This window comes from Camelus ferus, chromosome 15 (genome assembly GCF_009834535.1).
Source record: "Camelus ferus isolate YT-003-E chromosome 15, BCGSAC_Cfer_1.0, whole genome shotgun sequence".
Taxonomy (NCBI): domain Eukaryota; kingdom Metazoa; phylum Chordata; class Mammalia; order Artiodactyla; family Camelidae; genus Camelus; species Camelus ferus.
In genome coordinates this window covers 5,924,716-5,951,537 of record NC_045710.1, presented here as the reverse complement: position 1 = coordinate 5,951,537, position 26,822 = coordinate 5,924,716, and the positions used below count along the sequence as shown (strand labels likewise).

The 26,822-nt window shown below is 36.5% G+C and overlaps 1 protein-coding gene and 1 long non-coding RNA gene across 2 annotated transcripts in view; one reads left to right on the top strand and one right to left on the bottom strand.

The window, feature by feature from the left end:
• YWHAQ (tyrosine 3-monooxygenase/tryptophan 5-monooxygenase activation protein theta) overlaps nt 1-16,903 on the top strand; it is a 32,786-nt gene extending 15,883 nt beyond the window's left edge. The window contains exons 3-6 of the mRNA XM_032497005.1: nt 10,852-10,975; nt 13,077-13,240; nt 13,882-13,977; nt 15,824-16,903. Coding sequence (XP_032352896.1) covers nt 10,852-10,975; nt 13,077-13,240; nt 13,882-13,977; nt 15,824-15,883 — 444 coding nt within the window. The 3' untranslated portion in view covers nt 15,884-16,903. The remainder of the gene's footprint in view (nt 1-10,851; nt 10,976-13,076; nt 13,241-13,881; nt 13,978-15,823) is intronic.
• LOC116668880 lies at nt 5,393-25,717 on the bottom strand. The gene is made up of 3 exons (XR_004326106.1): nt 25,636-25,717; nt 6,832-6,837; nt 5,393-5,412 (listed from the first exon to the last, which is right to left on the bottom strand). It is a non-coding gene; the product is annotated as an uncharacterized LOC116668880 (long non-coding RNA).
• Between the last annotated feature and the right edge of the window lie 1,105 nt (nt 25,718-26,822).

Sequence of the window (26,822 nt, the reverse complement as noted above, 5' to 3'; positions counted from 1 at the left end):
TGCCTTCCATTTTACTAGTTCTTTTTTCCCTTTTTTCTTTTCTTTTTTAAATTCTAAAAGCTCTTCTTCTCCACCACCAAGCTACATTTCTTAATATTCCTTGCATTCTGTTCTGTCTCCAAGCTTCTGTTTCCCTTTTTTTCCCCTTTGTTTTTGTAATCAAGAAAAATTTCAAACTTTCACAAAAATAAAGAGAATGCTGTAATAACACCCCCCCCCCTCCCCATGTGCCATTACCCAGCTCTAGCAGTTTGGAATTCTGGAATTCTGTTTTGTTTATATCCCCAACACACAAACGCATTATTTTGAAGCCAGTCCTGAGCATCATCCGTTTAATCCATATATATAAAGATATATGTCCTTAAAAATTATTTAATATTTTAAACATACTTATTTTATGTTTTATTGCACAGTTTCATTTTTAAGTTCTTGCGTACTAACCATTTGCCTACTGATCTCTCATGATGGTGGATGTGTCCTTTGATTAGTTTTGTTACTTTAAAAATGTGGTTATAGTTTTTCCTATGGAACTTGCGTGTGCCTTGGATTATGGATGTGTCTTTACACAGTGGTTTTGATGATTTGTTTCTGCTGGGCACCCTAAGCCTTGGCCCACTTTTACACACATTTTCAGCCTGTGGATACTCACATGTATGAAATAAAAATTTGAATAGTGTCTTCACAGAACATGGGTTTGGGTTCCAGTTTTTCATGGAAGACCACACCCACTCACACTCCCAGAAAGCCCAAGAAATAACGTTCTTGGTACTTCTCAGCAGTGATAGTATTTTTCTAGGGTCCCTGTGCCTTACACACCACGTCATTTTGTTGTAAATTTTTACTTTTTGTTCTTTCATCTTCCTATCTAGCACATGAATATCTCCCTTCTTTCTTTGGAGCTCTGCTGTAGTTTGTCTTCTATTTTATCTATTTCTGTTTAGCATTTTGATTATTATTAGAAGGGAAGTTCTGTTCAGTCGTAAAGTGTTGCCACAACCAGGAAGTCATGTTTCTGCCCATCTTTTTTAAGGTGAAGGGTCACAGATTTCTTACATACTCCATACTAAGAGTGAGTGAGAGGTTTATGTGTGTGTTTTAATCTGATACATTGCTGTTCAGGTAACATTATGTGTTACCATTTCATATGGTCCAGAAGATAATACCTAAACACACATTCAGACTTGTATTTCAATTAAAAGTCTTCTGTTCATGTATTTCATTTGTGCTAAAATCAAATAGTCACATTAACTTGTGCTTCTCATATTGGTCAGAAATGTTGGTAATATTATATCTGATTTAATATAATTGAAAATATTAATAAATGCAGTTTTATTGCCAGACAGAATCTTTAAATACAAGATATTATATGATATACATCTGAGAAATGAACTAATACCATTAACATACAGAGAGTTTTTACATGTCAGTAAGGGGAAAAAAACTCATTGGGAAAATGGCAAGGGATATTAACATACTGTTTTTGAAAAATTGCAAATAAAACTATAGTAAGATTTTTTTCCTTATTAGATTGGAAAAGATAAAAATGATAATGCCCTGGGATCAGAAGTATCTTGAGAAATTAGAACACATACATTGCTAGTGGGAATGCAAATTGAAATTGCCTCGAGGAAGGACGGTTAAACATGTCTTCTATGGATCAAGTGTACACATGGTACATTGTTGGAAATATCAAAGGATTTGACGCAATTAAAAAATTCATCAGAGGAGACTACATAATTATGTTATGTCCATACAGTGGAATACTGTTCAGTGTACATGGAATGAGGCAGTGATAAATATATGGATATGGAATGATCTCAGGGAGTATTATATGGAGGAAGCAAGGTGTAGAACAATGTATGTAGTGTGCTCACATGGAGGGGAAGGTATGTGGATTTCAAATGTATAGAAATACCTGGAAGAATGTACAAGAAACTGGTAATGGTGGTTGCTTTGAGGGAGAGGAAGAACTGGATGTCTCAGGACCCAAGGAAGGGAGAGAAGCTTTATTTTTAACTTTTGAATTTTAGGTTAGGTGATGTATGTGTATTACGTATTATTTTAATGGAAACTGGAGTCTTACTGTGCATGAAGAGGAGATGCAAATAAGGGAAGAAGACTCCTTTGGTGTTAATGGGCTGAAGGAGCGAAACAGTGAGAAAACAGAATGGGGAGACTTTTTAAAAAAAGAAATTGTAGTAATGGTTAATTAACTATTGTACATGATTACTTTGATAAAAATAAGGAATTAAAAAAGAACAAATAATTCAAGGAAAGCTCTGCTGTCTTAAGTACTGTGTGTGAAATTCTGTGGCTGTTGCCATCCCTTGCAGCATGCTGATGTTCACTTGACAAATAATGAGTCTTACTGTGTGGTAGGCACTATGCTAAATGCTCAGTATACCATATACAGAATTTTGTAAATGAAAAATACTAAACATTTTTATCTAGAAGTTGATCTGTTTAACAGGTTGCCTCTTTGATTTAGAATCTTAGAAGTAACATACATTATTAACACTATAGAGAATATTTTGATTATTTTATAGAAGAAATTAAACTAAGGAACTTGCTCTAGACGGAGACTCTGGAAGCAGAGTTTTGGTCCAGCACTTGTTCCGCTGAGGTTCAGATGTACTTCACGATGAATGTTGTGAAATTTGGTGCTTTTTAAAAATGTACATTTGGTGGCTTGGGAATTTTTTTCCTACTTACTTCTTTTTCTTTTAAAAAGGTTTTACCGTTTTCAGTGACTTTCTATTTGTGCAGTTCCTTTTCCTGTGCCCTGGGCTCTCTGCCTTGGAATGCCTTCTTCTCTCATGTTTTCTGCCTGTTTGTAAAATCTTATTTACCCTTTAAAACACAGATTACTCTATCCCTTAAGAAATATTTTATCATTTCATTAGCTCTCCCATAGGACTTTTGCTTTTTTTTTTTTTTAAAGTCTCTTTGTTTATTGCATTATTTTATTTTGATGGGGGTAATTATGTTAATTTTTAGAGGAGGTACTGGGGATTGAACCTGGGACCTCTACATGCTTAGCATGCACTCTACCATTTGAGCTATACCTTTTCCCTCCTCCCATAGAACTTTTGTATATACCTTTGACCTGCCCAGGGTTTCTGAACAAGTGTGGGGAGGGCAGCGCTAATGTTGAGTGAATGGAGATCAGTGACACTAGACATCCCTTAAATGTATAGACATACAGTCCTGTATAATGAATTGTCCAGCTGCTTATTCATTTAGGTAGAAAATTTACCATTATCTGAGGCCAAAACCTAATTTTGTTTTATGTTTAAACACAAAGTTTTTTTTTTTTTCATGATTTTAATGCATACAGAATTAATCAGGAATGCAACTACCATTTAAAAACCAAGAAAAGATTGTGCCTTTTTTTTTTTTGTAACTCGGCTGGTCAGGCCGTTCATGATATTTCAACAGACTGTGCAAGTCTATTTGAAGGTTCTTGCATTCATGATGATTCTTAGAGGCAAACATTTGATTACATTATGTTTTGTGCATTAGATGTAAACATTTACTTATTGAAATACACACTGTTTTACTACAAATTTGTTTTATTTCTCTTTTATATCTTAATTAGGGCATTAATGTACATTTGAAAATTGTGTGTAGATGTATTAATACCTATTAATTTCATTTTAGGAGAGTTAAGCAGACAAAATATTAGTTATGAAAGGGGTTATTATAGGACAATTGAATAGGGGAGGAGGGGCAGAAAAGATATTAAAAAAGGAAAAGCTCTAAAAGTTCAGTATTGTTAGTTACAAAAGGTGCTTTGATTTCTGTTTTGGCATTAATAAGGTTAATATTTACAACTAGTCATCTGAATTAATAATACCTGTTCATTTGACACACAGGTGACCTCTTATTTAAAAAAAATCAAAAATTGCTCTTAGTAACATGTGGCATCACCTTTAGTTAGTGCATGCCTAAAAGTTTTAGCACCTTCTAAATGGACATTAAGTGGTAATGCAATAACTTTAATTCCTTATTTTTAAGTATTGAAATAATATTATGATCTATGATTAATGCCTTACCTGCAGGATGAGTATGTATCTTCCAAAATGTGATACTTCTAAGAATGAAAGAGGTAGCATTAGTAATTATACTGGGACAGCAGGCTTACACTGGGACTGTCCTGGGCAAACTAGGACATAAGGTCACCACTCCTTCAACACACTTCACTGTTAAAATTTTTGTTTGGTTGCCAGTAGAGGTTTGGAATTTGGTATTGGCTGAAGTGCAAGGTTTTAGCCTTGAGAATGAAAGGAAGTAAGGATCGGAATAGGCTTTGTGTTTGAGCTCTGACTGATCTCATATGCCATGTGATGTCAGCTAAATCACACAGCCTGTGAGATCAGTCATTCGTCATTGGCCTCTATCTCTATGAAAAATTTTACTTCATTCCTTAGTTTATTTTAAGTGGGCACCAGAGCAGGGGTTCAGAATTCACCATTCTTGGATTCTAAAACTTAACAGTTTTAAATCATTAACACTGTAAAATAATACAAGGCAGTTAACTGTTCAAGACATTTACTTTATTAATGATATACAGTATTTCCATAGGTGAATTGATGAGGTGCTGAATGATGAGTTTGGATCATGTCATACATAGGTGATTCATTGCCTCCTTCGTTAAGGCAACAAATCCATTTAACCCTAGCTGATATAATTGAATGGTAATTTCTGAAAGTAGACAGCTTTTAAGATTGTAATACTCTTGTTATATAGTTTCATACAGAGATTTGAGAAGCTGTGATGTGCCACAAGATCATAGAGCTAATAACAAAATCATTTTACAAATGATACTCTGATTTCTAAAGTCATACATTTTGAAATAACCCAAAGTAACCCTGTCCCTTCTCTTCCTCTCCCTTGGACCCATCCTGTAATTCCAACTTAGCACATGCAGCCTCTAAATGGTCCTCTCAGCCCACCCCAAATCAGGGTGGTTAGGTGTGTATAATTTTCTGGATGAAATATGATTTCTTTCTTTTTTTTATAATTTTTAAAATTTACTTGTATATTTTACAATATTTTTTTAATTGAAGTATAGTTGATGTACAATATTATATGTTACATGTACAACATAGTGATTCACAAATTTTTAAAGGTTATATTTCATTTATAGTTATTACAAAATATTGACTATATTCCCCATGTTGTACAATACATTCTTGTAGCTTATTTTTACCTGGATAGTTTGTACATCTCAATCCTCCACCTCCGTTTGCCCTTCTGCCTTTCCTCTCCCCACTGGTAACCACTAGTTCCTTCTCTACATCTATGAGTCTGTTTCTTTTCTGTTATATTCACTAGTTTGTTATATTTTTTTAGATTCCATATGTAAGTGATATCTTACAGTACTTGTCTTTCTCTGTCTGACTTATTTCACTTACCATAATGCCCTCCAAGTCCATCCATACTTGTACACCAGAAACTAATACCACATTGTGAATCAACTGTACTTCAGTTAAAAAGCAAACAGCCAACCAACCCACTTAAAATATGGGCCAAAGAACTGAACAGACATTTTTCCAAAAGAGGAAATACAGGTGGCCAACAGGAACATGAAAACTTGCTCAACATCACCAGTGTCAGGGAAATGCAAATCCACATCACAATGAGACTATCATCTCACACCTGTCAGAATGGCCATCATCAAAAAGAACACAAATAACAAATGTTGGCAAGGATGTGGAGAAAAGGGAACCCTTGTACACTGTTGGTGGGAATGTAAATTGATGCAGCCACTGTGGAAAACAAATATGGAGGTTTCTCAACAACCTAAAAATAGGACTACCATATGGCCCAGCTGTTCCACTCCTGGGCACATATCCAAGAAAAACAAAAACATTAATTCAAAAAAGTGCATGCACTCCGCTATTAACAGCAGCATTATTTGTAATTGCCAAGATATGGAAGCATCCTAAGTGCACATCAATAGGTGAATGGATAAAGAAGATGTAGCATATATATGTAATGGAATACAACTCACCCACAGAAAAGAAAGATATTTTGCCATTTGCAGCCCTTCATTCACTTTTTTTTTTTTCATTTCAAAAACCAGAATTTTGTAACTGAAATAAACATTTCCATTGCATCAAAAACAACAAAATACCTAGAAATAAGCTTAACCAAGGAGGTTATCTGTACTCTGAATACTGTAAAACATTGGTGAAGGAAATTGAAGATGATACAAAGAAATGGAAAGATAACTTGTGCTCTCAGATTGGAAGAATCAACATTATCAAAATGGCCATACTACCCAAACCAACCTACAGATCCAGTGCAACCCCTGTCAAAACACTCATGACATTTTTCACAGAACTAGAACAAACAGTTCCATAATGTAGATGGACCCATAAAAGGCCCAGAATTGCCAGAGCAATCTTTTGTAGGTCTTTTTTTTTCTCTTTTTTCTTTTTGTTCTCTTTTCTTATGGTTTGATGAGTAGAGAAGTTCTTTTAACATGTGTTGTAAAGTTGGTTTGGTGGTTTCTTTTAGTTTTTTGTTTATCTGTGAAGCTTTGTATTTCTCCGTCAAATGAGTCCTTCCTTGAGTGCTGAATTTTACTTTGATTTCAGTCTCTTGGAGTGGCAGCCTATAAGGGACACTTACTGTCTAGAGGCTTTTTTCTTCTTAAGTGTTATATCAGTGGTTCTTTGTATAATATGTATTATTTGAAGTTGGGAATGTTAGAAAAATTTAGCTCTTACCACTAGCTAAATGTTCCATTTGTTGAATAATTTGTTGCCCTGTATATACTATGTTCTTTTGTTTATTTTTCTAATTAAATATGTAACTTAAGACCAAAGCCTTATCTTTTAGATATGCTCCATTTCATGATGTATTAACCCTTATTTTATAGATAGTACTTAGAAGTACTGGCTTTAGTTTTAGATTCTCCCTCATTTAATTAATTTTATTACTTTGTCAAAGTTTCTTGATTCCAATGTGATTTTATGCTTCTGTAAAATTATCATAATGATTATTTATATGTAGATAATAAATACAGAGTTGTTAGAATGGGGCCTGGCATATATTGAACGTTTGAATATTTGTTGAATGAATGGTTTAATCTTTCATAGTTATAGTAACATGCTGATTAAACCGATAAAAATATACAGATAGTGACTAATACATGTGCCCTAAAGTTAAAGATTGAACAAATTAATAGTGTTTTATTTAATGAATTTCAGTAAGCTGATAGAAAATTGAAAATCCTTAGAACATTTTTTGTTTGCTGTTGATTATTTTGTTTGTATTTTAAGGTTCTTTATCTGTTACCTGCTCTCTCCAAAAAGTCAATTTAGTATATAAAGAATAAGCTATATAATGAGTAACAAGAGCAGCTTATTTTGTCTTTAAAACAGAAATCACTTATAAACGAATTTAAGATAAAAATATTAGTTTGTTGAATGCCATAGACTGTTACCACTGAAGCCAAATGAATTGTTTTGGAAAAACTGTTGAAGTGATGGTATGATTATTGTATGCAAAAATAATTCAGTCCTAGAGATAGAATTTGTATTGAAGTTTTGTTATTCTTAGCCTATTCTTTAAGATGTGGAGTTGAGGAGGAATAGTCACTATATTAAATTTGCATCATTGCTATTTCTGGACAATTTCATTTCTTGTATAGATAGTTCTTTACAGCTTTTATGATATAATCCTCTTTTTTGTTATTCCCATCCCATTTTTCTGAAATTAAGCTTATTCTAAGGTCCTTTAGCATCTCCTAAGGTAACCTGTATAAATAACTTAATTTTTTCCCCCAGCTTTGCTTGTATTTGAGTTTCTTCGGTCTGGAATGTCCTGTCACTAGTCCATCTTGTAATTTTGAGTAGTGAGAACACCGACTTCTTCACAGATCTCTCAGATTCTCAAAAAGGAATGTACTACTTGCATTCTGCCTCACAATCAAATAAAATACTCAGTGCTGGAGGGAGCCCCAGTCTTAGCTCTCCTGTCCTCCCAGGATTATAAAATTTGCTAGTTGAAGTGTTACAATGGGCATTTCCTGCTTAATTGACAGGAATAATGTGCAGGAGAAATTAGTGGAAGAACTTGTAACTACGTAAATGTTAAAAATTGATTCTCTTCCTCTCTCCTGACTTCTTACCTATGACCTTACCTGGAAAAATTTTCTTACTCAAGGGAGCCATTTATCATTTTGTTTTTTTCTCTCTGATCTGTATTGAGTCTTTTTTATAATGAAAAAAATGTTTTTTACAAAAAAAATTGTACACCTAGGCTATATACCTTAAGTATTGTAGCCTTTATTCTATCTGGTATTAATAATTAATAACTGATACCTGATAACAGCCATGATCATTTTGGTAAGACATGTTAGCAGAATCCATTGTCTTTTCATTGGGCTAAAATATACATGGCTACTACTGATAACATGTGGAAAGACAGAGTTATTCTGTACCTGTTGTTTCCTTCACAGAGAGCTAGTGGCATCTGACAAAGAACCATGATACCTGGCTGAAACTCCAGGATGGAAGTATTGCACAAGTCACTTTATAAAAGCCAACACTGTAAATCGTACGTAATGGCTATATGAAACTAGTAATCAAAGTTAATAATTTTAGAAGGGGAAAGTTTACAGTTAGCGTATAAGCAGCTGTGTAGTCCCTGACACAGAAGCTGTTGAGCAGCTTTCCCGATCCTTGGAAGGCCAGTGTGCCGGTCAGGCAGTCCTCGCGAGCCGCCCACACGCGGCACAGGTGACTTAGGAGGGATTAGAGCTAGAATCGCTTTTCTCTCCTCACCCCACGTCCTCATTCTAAGTCACACTTTTCTCTGCCTCTGCTCCCACATTTCTGCCACCTTTAATCCTAAAGTACTAGATCTTAAATGTTCCAAGTAGCTTTTTTGTGTGTGACTGTAAATAAATACCATCTTCACCAGAGCTGGCACCATTTTGGAGATTCTCTAGAATTTCATCTTAACTGACTGACTCACTTGGGAGAAAAAGAAAAGTGAGGGACACTTCATTTTACATTATAGTTCCTTAGTTTGGATACAAGCAGAGGTAGTGGGTCCCACAGTATAAACACTGTGTTTGCATTATTTGATACTGCTTCTCAGAATGTACTCTTGTTTAAATTTTTTTTTTTAAATAGAGATGACAGAGTCAGTTTGAGATTTAAAAGGTAATGAACTTTTTTTCTGATTCTCTCACCATTGCTCCCTTTCCTCTGAAAACCCCCCAAATTTCAGGTGTTCAGTAAAAATAGTTTTTAAGTTGAAAGTCATCCGTGATATTTAAAAATGGTATTAGAGAAAAAGGTTAAAGTAATATGATTTTGTAAGATTCGGGGAAAGAATTTTTCTCAGGTTCATTTTAATAAATGACTACTAAAATTGATTTGGTGATATTGAGCAGGAGAAATTCTTAGAACGTGATCGATTCTTTTCACACTTAAAAGAGTGTGGTGGTACAGAAGCAGCATTTGTATCCAATTGTCTTTAGTGTTGGGATGTGGCCCATCTGTTGCTTCGTTCTTAGCCCAGCAACTTCGCAGATTTAAGCCACACTTTTAATACTTGCCACCTTTATAATGTGTAAATTTCTGGGGCTTCGTTAGGTAATATTACTGTAATACTAAGTTTAACTTCCCCCCTGAGCTTCAGACCCTTTTAAAATACATATTTTTTTAACCTAAACATTTTTCATTAAATTTAAGATTTAAAATGTTTTTGTTTATTTCCTTTAAAGTAATATGCATATAATCATTGCATTTTGCTTAGTCTATTTTTATTCAGATAAATAGGAAAGTTCTTGAGTTAAAACTATATTTTCTAAACTATCCTTAACTTCTTCAGTATCATTTATTGATTTTATTCTCTAAACAAACCTATGTGGCGTAGGTGTTCTATGTTTCTATGAGAATTTTATTCTACTCCATAATTTTTATTACAAAAGGATTTTTAAATTACTTAGCATCAAGTAAAATTGATAGTCCAACAGGATATCTGTTATATTTGTCTTTTGTGACATTTTAATTCTCTTGGGCACACCTTGTACAAATACCTCAGTTTAAGAGGTAATAGCTTATTGGATCAAGGAGACATTTCTTTGTATGAAATGAAGGATAAAAGACATATTTAAATACTAACCCAATTAAAAAAAATAACATTTAGTAGAGCGCTTGCTCTCAATCCTTAACTCAGCCTTGTTTTCGATGGGCACTGGTCTGCAGAGGACATTGAATAGCCCCACTCTGGACTATGATGACTTGTACTGTGATTATACTATTCTTCATACTTGATGTCTTAAACATTTTGTTACCCCTCCCTAAAATGATTACACATCCTCATTTTCTAACTGCTGCATTCCTTCTATTACTTCTTGACAGATAGCCCTTTCCCAGGGGAACCTGTCTTAACCAGTGGCCATCTCCAGCAGAGCCAGACATTCCCTCCCTGTGCTTCCATAGCCCCTTATTCACTTATATCTTAATGTCTTGTGTACTGTTAATGGTATACTTACCTCTTTTCTTACTAGACTGTGAGCTCTCTGAGGGCAAGGACCTTTATATCTTTATATCCCCTCTGATCAAATACAGTGCCTGGCACCTAGCAAGTATCAGGAAATGCTTGCCTGAATGGATGAATGGGTGAACATCTTTCTAATTAGTGTTTGATGTAATCTAGCTTTACCATTAGAAACTATGACTTGCTATGAGCCAAAGCATTCAACTAATGGCAACCACCTGATCTTGTGCTCTGGCCCATGCTTCTGGTCCAGGGTGGTATGGTGTGGACTTAATGTGGTAGTTATTTTCATTAGTTTGTAATGTTTTATCTTATTTCTTTCAGGAATTGTTGGATAAGTATTTAATAGCCAATGCAACTAATCCAGAGAGCAAGGTCTTCTATCTGAAAATGAAGGGAGATTACTTCCGGTACCTTGCTGAAGTTGCTTGTGGTGATGATCGGAAACGTAAGTGTACTGGTTTATGGGTAAAGCTAAAATATAAAAAGAAGGAAGGATCGGTTCATAATGTTACCTTATGTCCTCAAAAATGAATCAGTCATGAATTTATATTATATGCCCTTTTTGAAAAGTTAAACTCAGGAACTCTCTGATTGTAACCTGTTAAGATATTATTAAAAACAGGCTTAATCTTTTAGACTTTAGAATTTTGTTCACCATATTTTTAGCCCCAGAGTTCTTCACATATGCTTTATGTGATTCTGTTATGTCACATGGTTTTGAGTGTCTTGTATCTTGAAACTTAACATAACTGGAAATTATACATAGACTGTAGAAACAGGATGTTTTTCTGTTTGACATAATTTATTAACTGCTACCTGTTTTGAAGGATCATAATAACATTGACTACATATAACCAGATGTCTGAGAGGAGAGGTGAGATGACAGTATTATTGCTGGCATATAATTTATCATAGAAGACACAAATATGGGGGAAAGAGTAGCTGAATTGCCTAACTTGATTGTAAAAAAGTCTAAGTAAATTTATTAGCAGTAAACTCGGTCTCTTAAAGTATTGGTAGCTGAGTATACTATAGTTTTTTAATTATTATTATTTTATGTATGTGCCTGCTACTAAATTTATTAAACATGTTCTAGGTAGAAGTATCACCTAACTCATTTCTTAAAAATAAGTTTATTATTTTGTTCTTAATTTTACCCCATCCAGAAGGGCATACCCCCACAGTTAGTTACTGTGGTCTCCTGCTCCACAAAGTGTTACTAAAGAGAGACAGTTTTACCACCCCAAAATCACTATAATTGAAGACATTAAGAAAAAACTTTTGTACCTTGTTATAATAAAATCTGTATACTAAACTTACTGTGTTATTAGTGTATAATTTCTGTTGCTAAAGATAAGCAAAATTAAACATGACTATTACTTGCATAGAACTGAACATTTAAATGGCATCAAGTCAAAGGAGGTATATGTTTGGGAGATAGGAGCAGAGCCTCAGCTTTAACCTGATCTAACCCTTTCTGGCTCCTTGGCAGTTTTTAGTCCTCTACCTAGAGTACTCCAGTAGTCTGGGATTTGTAAATAGTGTGTATTTACAGCCTAGAAGCTGAGACACTGTACTGCGCTCCTTGTGGTTCTTCCTGATGAGCCAGACAGCAAGAGCTCCCTAGTATGTGAGGCTGTACTAGCTGTGTTTAGATCAGTGCATGTGCCATTTCAGAGGAAGGAAAATGCACATATTTAGCCTATAAAAGGATAACTTAATTTCTGTTAGGTCAATCTTTATAAAGCTGTCATGGCTCCAATGGGCTCCTTCAGAAAACCAGCCCTTTTCAAAACATGATATAATCAGATTAGTGTTGGTAATACTTCCTGAACATTTTTTTTCTAGGAAGGTGACATTTTTATTGGGAGTAATCAAACTCTGTGGTCAGAGCAGATTTTGATCTATTTATTGGCATGTTTATATTTCCTTTCACATAAACATCTTGATACCTGAGAATCAATATTGCGTCTACAGATAAATCACAAAAATAGAGATTTTGGTGGTAATTTTTGTAAAATATATTTCTATTATTGTGGAATATTACAGCTAATTTTTTCCAGCTTTTTTGAGATATTATTGATAAATATCAAAGTATTTTTAATTGCTGCGTTTTCAGGTGATAAAATTAAAAGGCATGAAAGAAGAAGATGTTTTAGCCTCAGAGATGGAAAATAATAATATTCTATCTCATGTTTTTTTATTAAGGTGATAATAAGCAAGCAATATTATAAACTAGTTTTTTAATACCTAGTACAAGATAATGTTTTTGGTTTGCTACTATGATGTGGTTTTTTTGTTTTTGTTTTTTTTCTTTTGGCAAGGAGGGGTCCAGTTTATTTATTTATTTAAATAGAAGTTCGTGCATGCTAAGTACGCATTCTGCCACTGAGCTGTACCCTCCCCTCTGCTGCTGTGGTTTTAAAAGAAGGCCACAGAGAAAAATCTTCCTGCTGAGCTAGTAGCATATGTTAAAGGTATTACTGTATACTAGATGGATGTTTTCATTATCATGGTTTTTTAATTTCATTTTTTTCTCTTTACAGAAACGATAGATAATTCCCAAGGAGCTTACCAAGAAGCTTTTGATATAAGCAAGAAAGAGATGCAACCTACACACCCAATCCGTCTGGGGCTGGCTCTTAACTTTTCTGTATTTTACTATGAGATCCTTAATAACCCAGAACTTGCCTGCACGCTGGCTAAAACGGTAAGATGTGTGTCCCAAAATACCCTCTTTAGGTTATTTGAGCTAGCAGGTGTGTTAATTAGTAGACATTTTACTCGGATATCCAGGGATGATTTTGACTACATTTATTTTGGTATCTTCTCCTTTTCCTTACCATTGCGACTACCTCCAACACTCTTAAGACCTTACTCTCCCAACTATAGTTATAAACAGAATGTCTATCTAAAGAGCATATTGGTCATAGTAATCAAGAAAGCCTGGAAGACACGTGAAGGACTGGAAGGTAATGCTACCAGGTTTGGTCACTAGAAGCTCCGCGCTCATCACAGTGTTTCAGAATCGGAGTGTTCAGTGGGGATTTTGCAAATACTAATTCTTATTTGTAAGAAACATCTTAGGTATAGGTACTGGGCTGCATGTGTCCTGTGAAAGAACTAAGAAATACTTATTTACTGATTACGTCTGTGGAGGTTTGTAAGTTTCAAGTCCTACCCAAAAGTTCTTCAACTGATCTGAGGGAATGATTTCAATGACTTGTTTTTAATGGAGAATAGGATGTAAAGTGGATGTTCATCTGCTTTATAAAAATGATTTGTGATTGTAGAGTAACTAGTTTATGTTGATGTAAATGTTTACTTACCATGAATATTAATATTTGTCAGGCTTTTGATGAGGCCATTGCAGAACTTGATACACTGAATGAAGACTCATACAAAGACAGCACCCTCATCATGCAGTTGCTTAGAGACAACCTAACAGTGAGTTTTTCATTCTTTTAATTTTCTTTTTTTCAGGGACAAAAGCATTTATATTTTATTCAGGCTTCCTGTCTTCTGGGGGCAGTTATATTAGAGCTACACTTGCTCTTAGAAAATGAATATGTAGATACATAAAAATATTAGATAGTTGTTAGTATTTTGTATAGGACAACTCTTCTTTTGTAGGCAGATTTTCAAGTTGAATGGGCATTTTATCAGACCTTACGAAAGTACTAAGATTGTAGGAACTTGTAATATTAACCATCATTGACTATTTCACTTAGAATGAAGATATTGATAAATAACCTTAATATAGAGAATTTACTTTTTTTTATTTTTTCTTTTTTCTCGCTACCTCTTGTGTAGGCAAACAATGGAGGAAAAAGTAATGGAGAAAAAAGATACTGGTTGAGCTTTACTTAGCTTCTTTTGTAGGTTCAAGTAAACTTGATATGTCAGAATCTTAGGCAAAATGTAGAAGAAAGAAAAACACCCTTTAATATAAATGTAGTTTCCCTGGCTCACCCAGTTTGACACTTTATCTTTTGTTGGATTAAAAAAAAATTCAGAGATGGAGGGTATAGCTCAGTGGTAGAGCATGTGCTTGGCATGCACGAGGGCCAGGGTTCTATCCCCAGTGCCTCCATTGGTGGGAGGGGTGGGCAGGAAACGCTAAAGAAAAATTTTTTTAATATTATCACCATATCTGTTCAACTTTGCTGAACAGGGAAGGCAAATGAAGGCACTTCATTCCCAGCCATTAGAAATCCCTAGTTGTGAGGTAACAGTAGAAAAATGGTCAGCATAAACAGCTTCTATGGAAGAAAAACAAACTGAGTGGTTACACCTCTTCCGGGATACACTGTGGAACTATCTTTTCTGAAGGGGAGGTAATTAGGTTTCTTCACTGATTTCTGCTCAGAGGAGGTACCGGGGACTGAACCTGGGGTCCTTTTCCGTACTTGCTGAGCATGCGCTCTACCACTTGAGCTATATACCCTTGCCCCTGTGGAGCTATCTTAACCAGTTTTGTTTTGTTTTCTCTCTTAAGGGGACAGTTCTTCAGGGATATATTTTGTTTAGTATCTTAAAGATTAAGTAAGATTTTAGCTTTTCCAAAATTGCCAGTTGTGGTTGGTCTAATAGAAATCCATTTTGTGAGCTGTTGTATATAGTCAATAGATGTTGACTCTTCCCTTCTGCACTTCATTGTTTCATCCTAAAATCAGAGAGATCCTTGGAGATCAGTTTTGTTTTATAACATCCTACCTAATTCAAGAACCCTTTCTACGTACCTTCATGCACACATGCTACTTCCTCCCCTATAATTTAACATCATCTGCTCCTATTTAACTCTTTACCATGTACAAAGTAAGCCTGCTTCTTTTTCTGTATGATAGCCCTTCACATACTTGGAAACAGTTACTATGACCATGGTCCCTCCTCCCACCCCAATTATTTTAGCCTTATTAATCTCATAAATTATATTTCAGTGATGCTTTTTAAAGAAGAGCTTTGGGCTGTTGGGAACGGAGAGAGCATTAAATTCTAAGGATGAATGTTTTTGTCTGAGATAATACTTTTAAAATAAAGAGTAAGTTTTAAAAACGTACCCAGATAGTGTATGTGTCTGTCATTTTGTAAATGCACAGTGAGAGGTCTACAAGGATACACTTTGGGAGAAGTTGAGGGTATTTGGGATTTTGAGAAATGTAACTTCTAGTCTTAATCATAATCTCTGTTGTTTGAATAATTTATTGCTCAGAATTACATTTTGATATAATAATAGGACTTGAAATAACTGTCTAATCTAGAAAGAGTAACTTAATATTTTTTTTTCTCCTAGTTATGGACATCAGACAGTGCAGGAGAAGAATGTGATGCCGCAGAAGGGGCAGAAAACTGAGTGCGTACAGGGTGTCGTCCTTCCGCTCGAGAAGCCTTTTACTCATCTCCATTCCTTACTCCATTTGGATTTCCTATAGCAGAGAAGCCCGTTCATGTGTATGGAATCAACTGTTTATAGTCTTTTCACACTGCAGCTTTGGGAAAACTCCATTCCTTGATTTGTGTTTGTCTTGGCCTTCCTGGTGTGCAGTTACTGCTGTAGAAAAGTATTAATAGCTTCATTTCATATAAACATAAGTAACTTCCAAACACTTATGTAGAGGACTAAAAATGTATCTGGTATTTAAGTAATCTGAACCAGTTCTGCAAGTGACTGTGTTTTGTATTACTGTGAAGATATGAAAATGTAGTTAATTACAATTTAAAGAGTGTTCTACATCTTGATTTCTACATTCCCTCCCTTACTCTTTGGGGATTTCCTTTCAATAAGCAACTATTCCATGCTCTTAATGTATTCCTTTTTGGTAGGAATCCAGAAGTATTAGATTGAATGGAAAAGCATTTGACATTTCTGGGCTGAGGGTCACAAATTAAAATGCCTCCTGTATCATACATGATGGAGGTCCTGTGTATCTGTGACAACAGGGAGTTTCCTTAATCACTCTTCATTTGCTGCTGTTTAAGTTGACAACTTCCCTTCCCAATAAAAATTCACTTACACCTCCTGCCTTTGTAGTTCTGGTATTCACTTTACTGTGTAATAGAAGTAGCATGTTGCTGCCAGAATACAAGCATTGCTTTTGGCAAATTAAAGTGCATGTCATTTCTTAATACACTAGAAAGGGGAAATAAATTAAAGTACACAAGTCCAAGTCTAAAACGTTAGTACTTTTCCATGCAGATTTGTGCACATGGGAGAGGGTGTCCAGTTTTGTCTAGTGATTGTTATTTAGAGAGTTGGACCACTATTGTATGTTGCTAATCATTGACTGTAGTCCCAAAAAAAAGCCTTGTGAAAATGTTATGCCCAATGTAACAGCAGAGTAACATAAAATAAAATTACATTTTATAAACCATTTACTATGGCTTTGTAACCATTGCATACTCATTTTAAGAAACAGGCGAATTTACTACTTACTGAAACTTATTGCTACTTCCCTTTTATCTCATGTAAAATAGAGCAGTGGTGCCCATTTTCCTGCATTGTGATACACCTGTCTAGGGATGCCTGGACATGTATAAAATTGGACTGTGTTTCTTAAAAGTTAGTGTTTGACCAAGTAGATCAGTTTTGTGGACCATCTCTTCTCCAGAGGTAAATGATACTAGTTACCTGTTATATGGAATAAAGTAGACTTTTTAAAACTAGGAAAGTTAAAATTATGTGATTGTGAGTGCTTTGGCATTAGAATTACACTTCTATGTATATTCAGATAGAATGTCAGGGTTCAAGATACCTTGTTTAGTTTTCAAATAATTCTCTTTGTCAACAGTTGTACCATTGATGAGTTTCAAATAATTTTGGTTTCATAATACCACAATGGCTATTACACTAGCCTGTCTTAAGTATTGACCTGAGTATTTATTTTGAAGTAGAAAAGTTAATCTGTATAGGATTATCCTTTTTCTCCTAAAATGTGACTGTGAGATAAGGTTTCATTTGCACTTGGTTTTTCTTAGAGAAAATGAAAAGACAGAGAACTTAAAGGGGTTTGGGGAAATACCCATTTAAACAAGGTTAATAGGACTATGGTCCCCAAAAATCTAAATCAGTGAGATAACTGCTTTTTAGATAAAAATTTCAGTAAACATAGGAAGAACATTGTGAATTAGGAGGAAAAAAATCACATCTTAGCAATAAAGTTTTTAGTACTGAGTCACTACACCACTTGGTGAGTTAGCAAAGTAGCCTTCTTAAAGAGCAGATTTGTCCCAAATTATCTCCTTGCTTTAGGAGAAGTCAGCATCTTTAAAAATGGGCCCAGCCTGTGGTATCGCCTTTTGATCATCTGACTGGGGGCGGGGGGCGGGGGGCTCCTTGCACTAGATGTGAGGATATTTATGGAACACCGCTAAGAGCTCAGTAGGAGAGGACATCTTTCCTCAGGGGGAAGGGGTGAGTAAATAAAATTTCAGGGTGAAGAGAGGGTTTAAAGCCAGGCTTGAGCTTTCTAATTTTTATAATTACTTTCCAAGATAGTTCAGAAATTCTAAATTTTATACCTATTTTGTACTTGGAACTTTTTAATTGGCAGTTTTCCCTCTAAAATGTCATTTAGGCTTTAATAACTTAATTTGGGGGAGGGGTTGTATTCTAACACTGATTATCCGAAATAGAAATATTAGGGATTTCTCTTCCAACATAAAGTACATTCAGCTATGGTTATTTGATCTTAGATTGGGAAAGTGCAGTACATTTTTTGGACGGGATTGGTAGAATACACTCATGTCTATAAATATTTATCAGTAGAGACTTGTTATTTAAAACTCAAGAAAAACACTAGGATGCCCATATAAAGTATAAAAATTCTAATAGAAGAGTAAAATACTTCGAGAAGATCATGAATTCTAGTCACTGATATTTAAATGGACAGAATTTTATTTTTAATGGAATTGAGCCAAACATTCAACAATATTTGAGGGCCTATGTTAGGCACAAATGTGACAGTTTTTGTTAAATTATAAGCCTGATTTTATTTGGACTGATTATAAATAACTGTCATTTGATACATTCTAAAACAACTTCATTCTTTGTGACTGGGAGGACTTTAAACTGATTAAGGCAATTATGTTTTATTCTGCCATTTATCTATCATCCTTCCTCTTATAAATTGTATGTGATCAACTTTGCAAGAGGAGAGTTACCATGTATGTATATCATAGATATCATGACTGAATTTTGAGGACAGTGCAGCTGAGTACCAGGATAAACCGCCTGCCAGAATAATGTTTTTTGATCCATTTATCTGATGCTTAGGGAACCTGTAGTACTTGGCGTGAATCAGACCATCATGAAGTCCAGTTTGCAGCACACTTGCTGTTGACTGCTTAGTCACGTTTCATTTACAGTTGCCTTCAGACTTTATGCTTTAAAGGGAGTAGGTAATAATACCCTGGGGAAAAGCTGGCGACTCATCCATCTTCAGTTATAAAACACCTTGAGCGTGTCCGTAAATGGTCTGGCCCTTGTGTTTTAGTTACAGGGAACCAGCATTGACTGAATTCATGCTGGTGCCTGGTCACGTGCACACACATTCATATTTGATCTTCCCAACTGCCCTGCTAAGCACGTTTCCTCTTGACTGATAGGACACCTGATTAGAAAAAAAATGAAGTTATTTGTCCGAAGTGTGTTAAGTGGCAGACCTGTAGTTTGAAATTAGCTGCCATACCAAATTCATTTCTGTGCCACTATTGCCAGCTGCGGGTGGGTGCTTCAGCTTCTTTACTATGGCAGATAAGTAGAATTATTTATCTTCTATTTTTCTATCATATTTGGAGGGTTGGTTTGTTTACTCTTCCTAGACTTAACCTCTTAATCTGTCAGTTTTGCCCTTGAGGAAAACCTCAAAAGCAGTTCAAGGAATATTAGGATGTGCTGGACTTAACGCATGGTTATGGAAGTAAGTCCAAAAACATCAACTGACATTTCCCTCAGGCTGAAGTTTGGCCGGAAACTTGGAAAACTAGATGAAAACTCCAAATTCTCAGTAATTCTCTACTGGCTAAATTGAAAAGCATTTTCAATGAAAATTATTTCTTCTTGCCTCAGATTTAGAAAATGAAGGCTTTAATTTATGCTTCTCTAGTAGTTTTGTAAGAAGGTGTAAGCTCTCTACTAATCTTCAGAAGTAAGGACCGAATTTTCATTATCATGCGTTTGTCAGCTTTATGGTTCAAATACGTTCTTCATTTTGTGTGCTTCACTCTGAAGGCCCTTGTGTCGTCAATATTAATCATACGTTCAATGCTTCAACGTGGTGGAAAGATCACTGGCCAGGGTCCTAGCCCAAGTGTCCCTCTGGTATCTACACGTGATCTTGGGCCAGCACACTGGGGGCCTGACTTACCCGTCTTCACAGGTCCTGTTTTTAAGCATTTTCACAAATACAACTCACTTTCATAAAATTTTTGAGGTAAATTTTTCTCCTGATTTGTAAGTGAGGAAGCTAATGACATGTCCTAGGACTTGGGTCTCATAGCTGAGTAAGTAGTCGTGCCAGGATTCAGACCTGGGTTTTCTACTTTAAAGTTGGTATTCTGCTATTATGCTATGTTGCCCTTTTTTTGAGATTAAAGCAGTGACATTAGAGCAGTGCTTTTTTTTAAATTGAAGTATAGTCAGTTTACAATGTTAATTTCTGGTGTACACTATAGTGATTCATTTCTGCACATATATATATTCCTTGTCATATGCTTTTTCATTATAGGCCATTACAAGATACTGCATATAGTTCCATGTGCTATACAGTAGGACTTTGTTTATTTTATATATATAGTAGTTAGTATCTGCAAATCCTGAACTCCCAGTTTATCCCTCCCCACACCTATTCCCCCCAGTAACCGTAAGTTTAAGTTTGTTTTCTATGTGAGTCCGTTTCTGTTTTGTAAAAAAGTTCATTTGTGTCTTTTTTTTTTTAAGATTCCACATATAAGTGATGCAATATTTTTCTTTCTGGCTTGCTTCACTTAGTACGATGAGCTCCAGGTCTATCCGTATTGCTGAAAATGACATTGTTTTATTTTTTATGGCTGAGTAGTATTCGTGTGTGTGTGTGTGTGTGTGTGTGTGTGTGTGTGTGTGTGTGTGTGTGTGTGTGTGTGTGTGTGTGTGTGTGTGTGTGTGTGTGTGTGTGTGTGTGTGTGTGTGTACATGTACCACAAGTTCTTTATCCAGTCATCCATCAGTGGACATTTAGGTTGCTTCCATGTTGGCTATTGTAAATAGGGCTGCTATGAACATTGAGGTGCATGTATCTTTTCAAATTAGAGTTTCCTCCTGACATATGCCCAGGAGTGGGATTGCTGGATCATAGATTGTCTATTTTCAGTTTTTTTAAGGAATCTCCATAGATCAGTGCTTTCTTAAACTTTAGCTCATGACCAACTAGTGGATAGTGGAAACCTAATGGGTCACAGCCGGTCCGTGTTTTTTAAATAGAAATATATGGCATGTTAATAAAGGTAATAGTTTGTGAAATCATTTTCAGTTTATGTGAATAGTGGGTTGTGATGTAAAATTGATTTCAGTTGGGTTTGAAAGCACTGAAGTTTTCTTTGCAACTCATGTCCTAGGCCTGCAAGTTGTTCATGATTTTACTGTTGTGAATAGTATCAGTTTTTAATGACATTGTTGGTGACATTTTGGGTCCCTTCCACTTACAGCATTGTGACAATGGCAACGCTTTCTACTTTAGAATGTGCTGAGCAGTGAGTCCCTTGATGCCCTTTGGAAGAAAGGGAAGCTCCCCCTTCTGAGAGTGCTACTTTTATTGCGCATTGCTGGAAGGATTTTGTTAAGATTAACTCTTTTATCTTTGCTTTGTCTTCAGACCCATTTCTGCAACATATCACAGCCCTGGCCTAAGAGTATCAAGAAAGTACTTAAACCCCAGAAGCATGACAGAGTTAGGATTTACTCAGCCAGCGAAGAGGCTTATTAAGGGCTTTCATGGGATATGAATTACTAAGTGGGTTTGAAATTGGGTTGAGCCCTGAGTTTAAGTCAGTACAATAGGCCTTACTACTCTAGGCTCCTAAATTCTTTATTTGAGCTGAAATACAGCTCTCTGAGGACTATCTGAGGTTCTTACCGAAATGTTTATTAAGAGTTGTTTAATTACTGTAATTTGAACTAAAGATTTAGGAATTTCCTTGCTATTTTAGATAAATGGGATTATACAGTGTGAACTCACTTGTTTGAGATGCTGGGCCATGGAGAGCTGACTTAGTTTTCTGTCTCCCTTGGGCATTTGCTTTGCTCTTGGTTGTGATATGTGCCACTGAGGACCGTATCCCTGTCACCTGGGCTATTCAGCAATGCCCTGTTGTGGTCATTATCAGCAGAAATTTGCCTATATATACAAAAATCATGTTTTTCTCCTGTGACAGCTTACAATTGTTTCCTAGATGACATTGCTGAGAATTAGAAAAGGTTTGTTTAAGGCCGACTAAAATTTAACTTGGAGTGCAGCCTGGTTTTCTTAACACTACAGAAATGTAGGGGAGTTAAGCCCACATAATGAGGCTCAGGTTTGCCTCATTTCTGAGGACGTGTGTATGTCTGCATTTATTGCAAAAACCCCTGCCACTCGCTCATCTCGTGAGCTCTATTTCACGTTCTCTGACACGGATAACTTGGGTCCCTGAAGGAGACCAGACTACTTGTCTCTTGTTTTCTGCTGATGTTACCAGGTTTCTTAACCCATCTGGAGTTAGTACTGAGCACTCTTTCTTCATCCTAGACCTGTGGGTCTTTACACAAGGCCCTGCGTTGTGGTCTTTCTCCGTAACAGTTGGTGTTCTTTCACTCACTTTGGAACTTAGAACATTGGAGGGGTCCCTGCAAAGATTTCTGAAGGCTACTGTGTCCTGAGACTGCTGGCAGCACCACCACTTGGGAGCTAGGGATGGAAATGGGACAAGATTGTTAACTCTCCAGAGCTAGACCTGGCTCTTCCCACAACTGCCTAACCTGAGAGACGATGTGACCTGGTGGAAAGGGATCCAGCTTCCGTGCTCATTCATTCATCACTTAGCTGTTAACATGAGTACCTGTCATGAGCCACGAACTGTGCTGGATACTGGAACTTGCAACTTTGCCACTTCATAGTTTTCTTACTTTAAAAGGTAGACACCTGTCCTGCCTGTGAGCCAATGGGTGAAGGGATTGCCAAGTGTAAATGTTTGTGGAATATATGTATGTGGACTGCTCAGGTGGGAAAAGAGTAGAAGGATGGTCTAATTTTGGAATTGGAAAATTCTATAGAGTGAAACCAGTCTTGTGGATAAGAAAAGTGACCACACTTTGAGCAGATCTATTGCCCTAGATTTTCCAGGACATAGACACAAAAAGAAAATGATAATGTAACTTGGGAATGCAAAGTTAAAAAATAAATATTAAGCAATAGTTTTGCTTCTAACTAACATTCTCTGCTGGAACAGAATGGGGAATAGTCATTTGCTGAAAAAGTAAAGAAAAAAAATCAAGAGAACAAGGAGCAAGAGGAAGTGCCTTTGCTTCTCAAGAGTTAAAACTTCAGTAAGCGATTGGTGGTGCCACAAGGCCATCATTATCAAACTTCATGCATGTGATCACCTGGAGGGTCTGCTAAAATACAGCTTTTGATTCAGTAGGTCTGGGGTAGAGTTCGTAGATAACATGCATTTCTAGTAAGTTCCCAGGTGATGCGGATGCTCATGGCCAGAACCTGGTACTTAGGAGACCACTGTCTCAAGGAAGCAGGAGCAATTAAGGCCAAAGTAAAGCTCAGGCGATTTTCACAGCAGGTGAGTAAAAATAGGTCAGTTGAAGGATTCTGAATTGAGCAGCACACTGTTGAGATTTGTGCCCACCTGATGTTAATGAATGGAAGGGACTTCCCTCAGCAACTGAAACTGATCATATACGCAGAAGAGCATGGGAGGCTCTCTGGTTCATTCTGCCTCAGCCCCTTCAGTTGTTGCCCGTGTTAATGATTTTGTATTGAAGTAAAAAATAAAGTTCTACTCCAATCCTGAGCAAGCAGATTTCGTGATCTGACAAGATGCCACCGGGGTGAGTTAGAACTGATCTGTAAGGTCTTAGGTAAGGAGGATCTGTCTGGCTGGTGATAGGAGGTTAGAAGTCTGCATCCAGTATTAATTGGAGATAAGTGCTGGGAGATTGGCCTAAAGCTTCAGGAAGGAAGCCAAGGATGTATCTCAGTGATGGGCGGGAGGCCCAGGAACTTGTTGGGGCACGTGTGCACTGACTAATGGCTCTGTGGGCCACCAGGGTCAAACCAGAGGCCTGCTGGGAGGTAGAGCACTTGGGTTCCAATTGTTCTCACTCATTATTCCCTCAGTTCCTAAATTGTTGGTTCAAGGCAAACAAAGTAGGAATGAGCTTTCTCTCCCTCTTAAAGATAAAATAGAAAAATAATACGTAAGCATTTAGTATTGTATTGAGTTGACATTTCGTTTGCTTTTAAGTTTTAAGGTACAGGGCTGGAGAAAAAGAATCAAAGCTATTTCAGGCCAGACCATGAGTGTTTCTTACAGGGTGACATACCTTGAAGTTAGTTCTGCAAAATTGGGCTTAAATTTCTAATAGATCAAATAGTGAAAAGGATAGGGAAGTGATTCTAGTCTTTGTTGCTGACATAGTGTATTTCCAATCCTGTGTTTGGCAACAAAGGATTTGAAGACATAAAAGAGCTGGCCTCACTGCCCAAGCTTGTAGTCTGGGGAGACATGAATGATGAACCCATGAAACACCAAACACCAAAACACAGCACCTGTTACATGTAGCAGCTTAAATTCCATAAGAGATGAAATTTGTGCAGTGTGTGCGTGTTTGGGGTGGGAGAAGAGTGCGGCGTGGCAACGTGTGGAGAAATTAGGGTGATCCAAATATCACATGTTGTCTAGGATTCTTTGATACCACTTGCCAATGAGCAGAGAGCTCCTGAAGTGATGCCAGACTCCTATAGGTGTTTGTTATCAAGGCAAGTGAAGTCAGATGGCTCTGGATCTGAACCTTGCCTCCACCACTTTGTAGCTTTGTGACCTTGGGGGTAATGCTTCAAAATAAATAAAGTAAGGATGATGCTTCAAAAGATTGTTAGAGGATTAGAGGAGATAATTTATCCTCCCCGCATGCAATAAATATTTGATGATGATATCCCAGGCATTATGCCAGGTGAACAGATCAGACAGGGGCCTGAATCTGGCATTAGTAGGAACCTGACAGGTGTCTCCCAAGTGCGCCTTGTTGTTTCGTGCTGCTATATCATTTTGCATTAATTCTTTGTCGGGAAATAATTTACTTCTCCGCTAAGTATTTTGAAGCAAATGACAAGCATTATGTCTTTTCACTATACCAAATTCAGTGCACAGCACTAAGATATATGGCATCTCCTTTCATAATAACAATCATTAGCACAACTAACAAAATTACATTCATTCTCTGGCATCATTTACTATTCAGTCCATATTTATATTTCCCCAGTTGTCTCAAAAATATATTTTTAATGATTTGTCAGAATCCAGATTCAGAAAAGGTCCGCATGTTGCATTTGATTGCAGGGTCTCATGTCTCTTAATCTAGAACATCCTCCTCTTTTTTAGGGTGGGGGCACTGCCTTCTTGCAGAACCAGGTAGGTTCCATTAGGAAGTCCCCGTTTTGGATTTGTCTCTTGTTTCCTGTGGTTTTATTTACTAGTTCCTCTACCGTCATCTATATCTCTTTTTTTTTTTTTTCTGTTGAGATACAGTTGATGAACAATATTATGTAGGTTACAGTGTACAACATAGTGACTCACAATTTTTAAAGGTTATACTCCATTTATAGTTATAAAATGTTCACTATATACCCTGTGTTGTACAATATATCCTAGTAGCTTATTTTATGCATAATACTTTGTGCCTCTTAATCCCCTGCCCTTATCTTGCCCCTCCCCTCCTTCCTCTCCCCACTGGTAATCACTAGTTTGTTCTCTATGTATGAGTCTGTCTCCTTTTTGTTATATTCACTAGTTTGTTTTCCTTTTATAGTCCACATAGAAGTGGTATCACACAGTATTTGTCTTTGACTTACTTCGCTTCACATAATACCTTCCAAGTTCACCTGTGTTGTTGCAAATGGCCAGATTTCATTCTTTTTTATGGCTGAGTAGTATTCCACTGTGTGTATATACTCTGCATCTTCTTTATCCATTCATCTTTGATGGACACTTAGGTTACTTCCATATCTTGGCAATTGTAAATAATGCTGCTGTGAACATTGGGGTGCATTTATTTTTTCAAAGTAGTGTTTTCATTCTTTTTCTGATATATACTCAAGAGTAGAATTGCTGGGTCATACACTTCTATTTTTAGTTTTTTTGAGAAAATGCCATACTGTTTCCACAGTGTCTGCACCAATTTACGTTCCCACCAACAGTGTACAACGGTTCCCTTTTCTCTGCACCTTTGCCAGCATTTGTTATTTGTGGTCTTTTTGATGATAGCCAGACAGGTGTGAGGTGATATGTTGTGGTTTTAATTTGCATTTCTCTAATGATTAACGATGCTGAGCATCTTTTCATGTGCCTGTTTCAATATCTCATCTTATGTCCTGTGGTTTTATGTAGCAAGTTAGTTCCTCTACCCTCCTCCATAGCTCCTGTAAGTGGAGGTTAGTTCAAGAGGCTTTATAAGATTCAGGTTCAGCTTTTCTGGCAAGAAACCCATGGTGCAGCATATCAAGGGTCATGCTTGTGGATCTTTATAAGTGCTGTTCCCTCAGTCTAGAATGTCCTTCCTTTCCTTTTCTGCCTAGCAGATTCCTATTCATCCTTCAAAATCTTTTCATTGAAGTAAAGCTAGAGAAAAACCATTGCTAAATTGTTTAAAGTGAAGAAGGTGCCTGATGGCTCTGGCAAGATACTGCTTCCTAGGTAGAAATTAGGATATGAATCACTTTTCCTTAGTACTTTGCAAGTTAAACCAGAATAAGAGAGACTACAAACCCAAATAAGGCTGCCCTTCCTGCCTTTCTCCTCTTAAGAATACTCTCAATGGCAAGCATCCCTCCACCTCTGCAGGAGCTGAGAGCTCTTCATGTTGAGAGAGCATTATACCCTGCTGGTCTCCCAGAACAGATGTCTCACTCATTTGAATTTTGCAGTAAGTGCTCACCTTGAGTGTCCTGTTATTGAGGCGCTGGAGGTGGCAACTGGAGAATGACTGACCTTCCAGCAGTTCTTTTTGTGTATATTGTGCTGGCTGGCTGATCCTGGTACTACCAACTGTT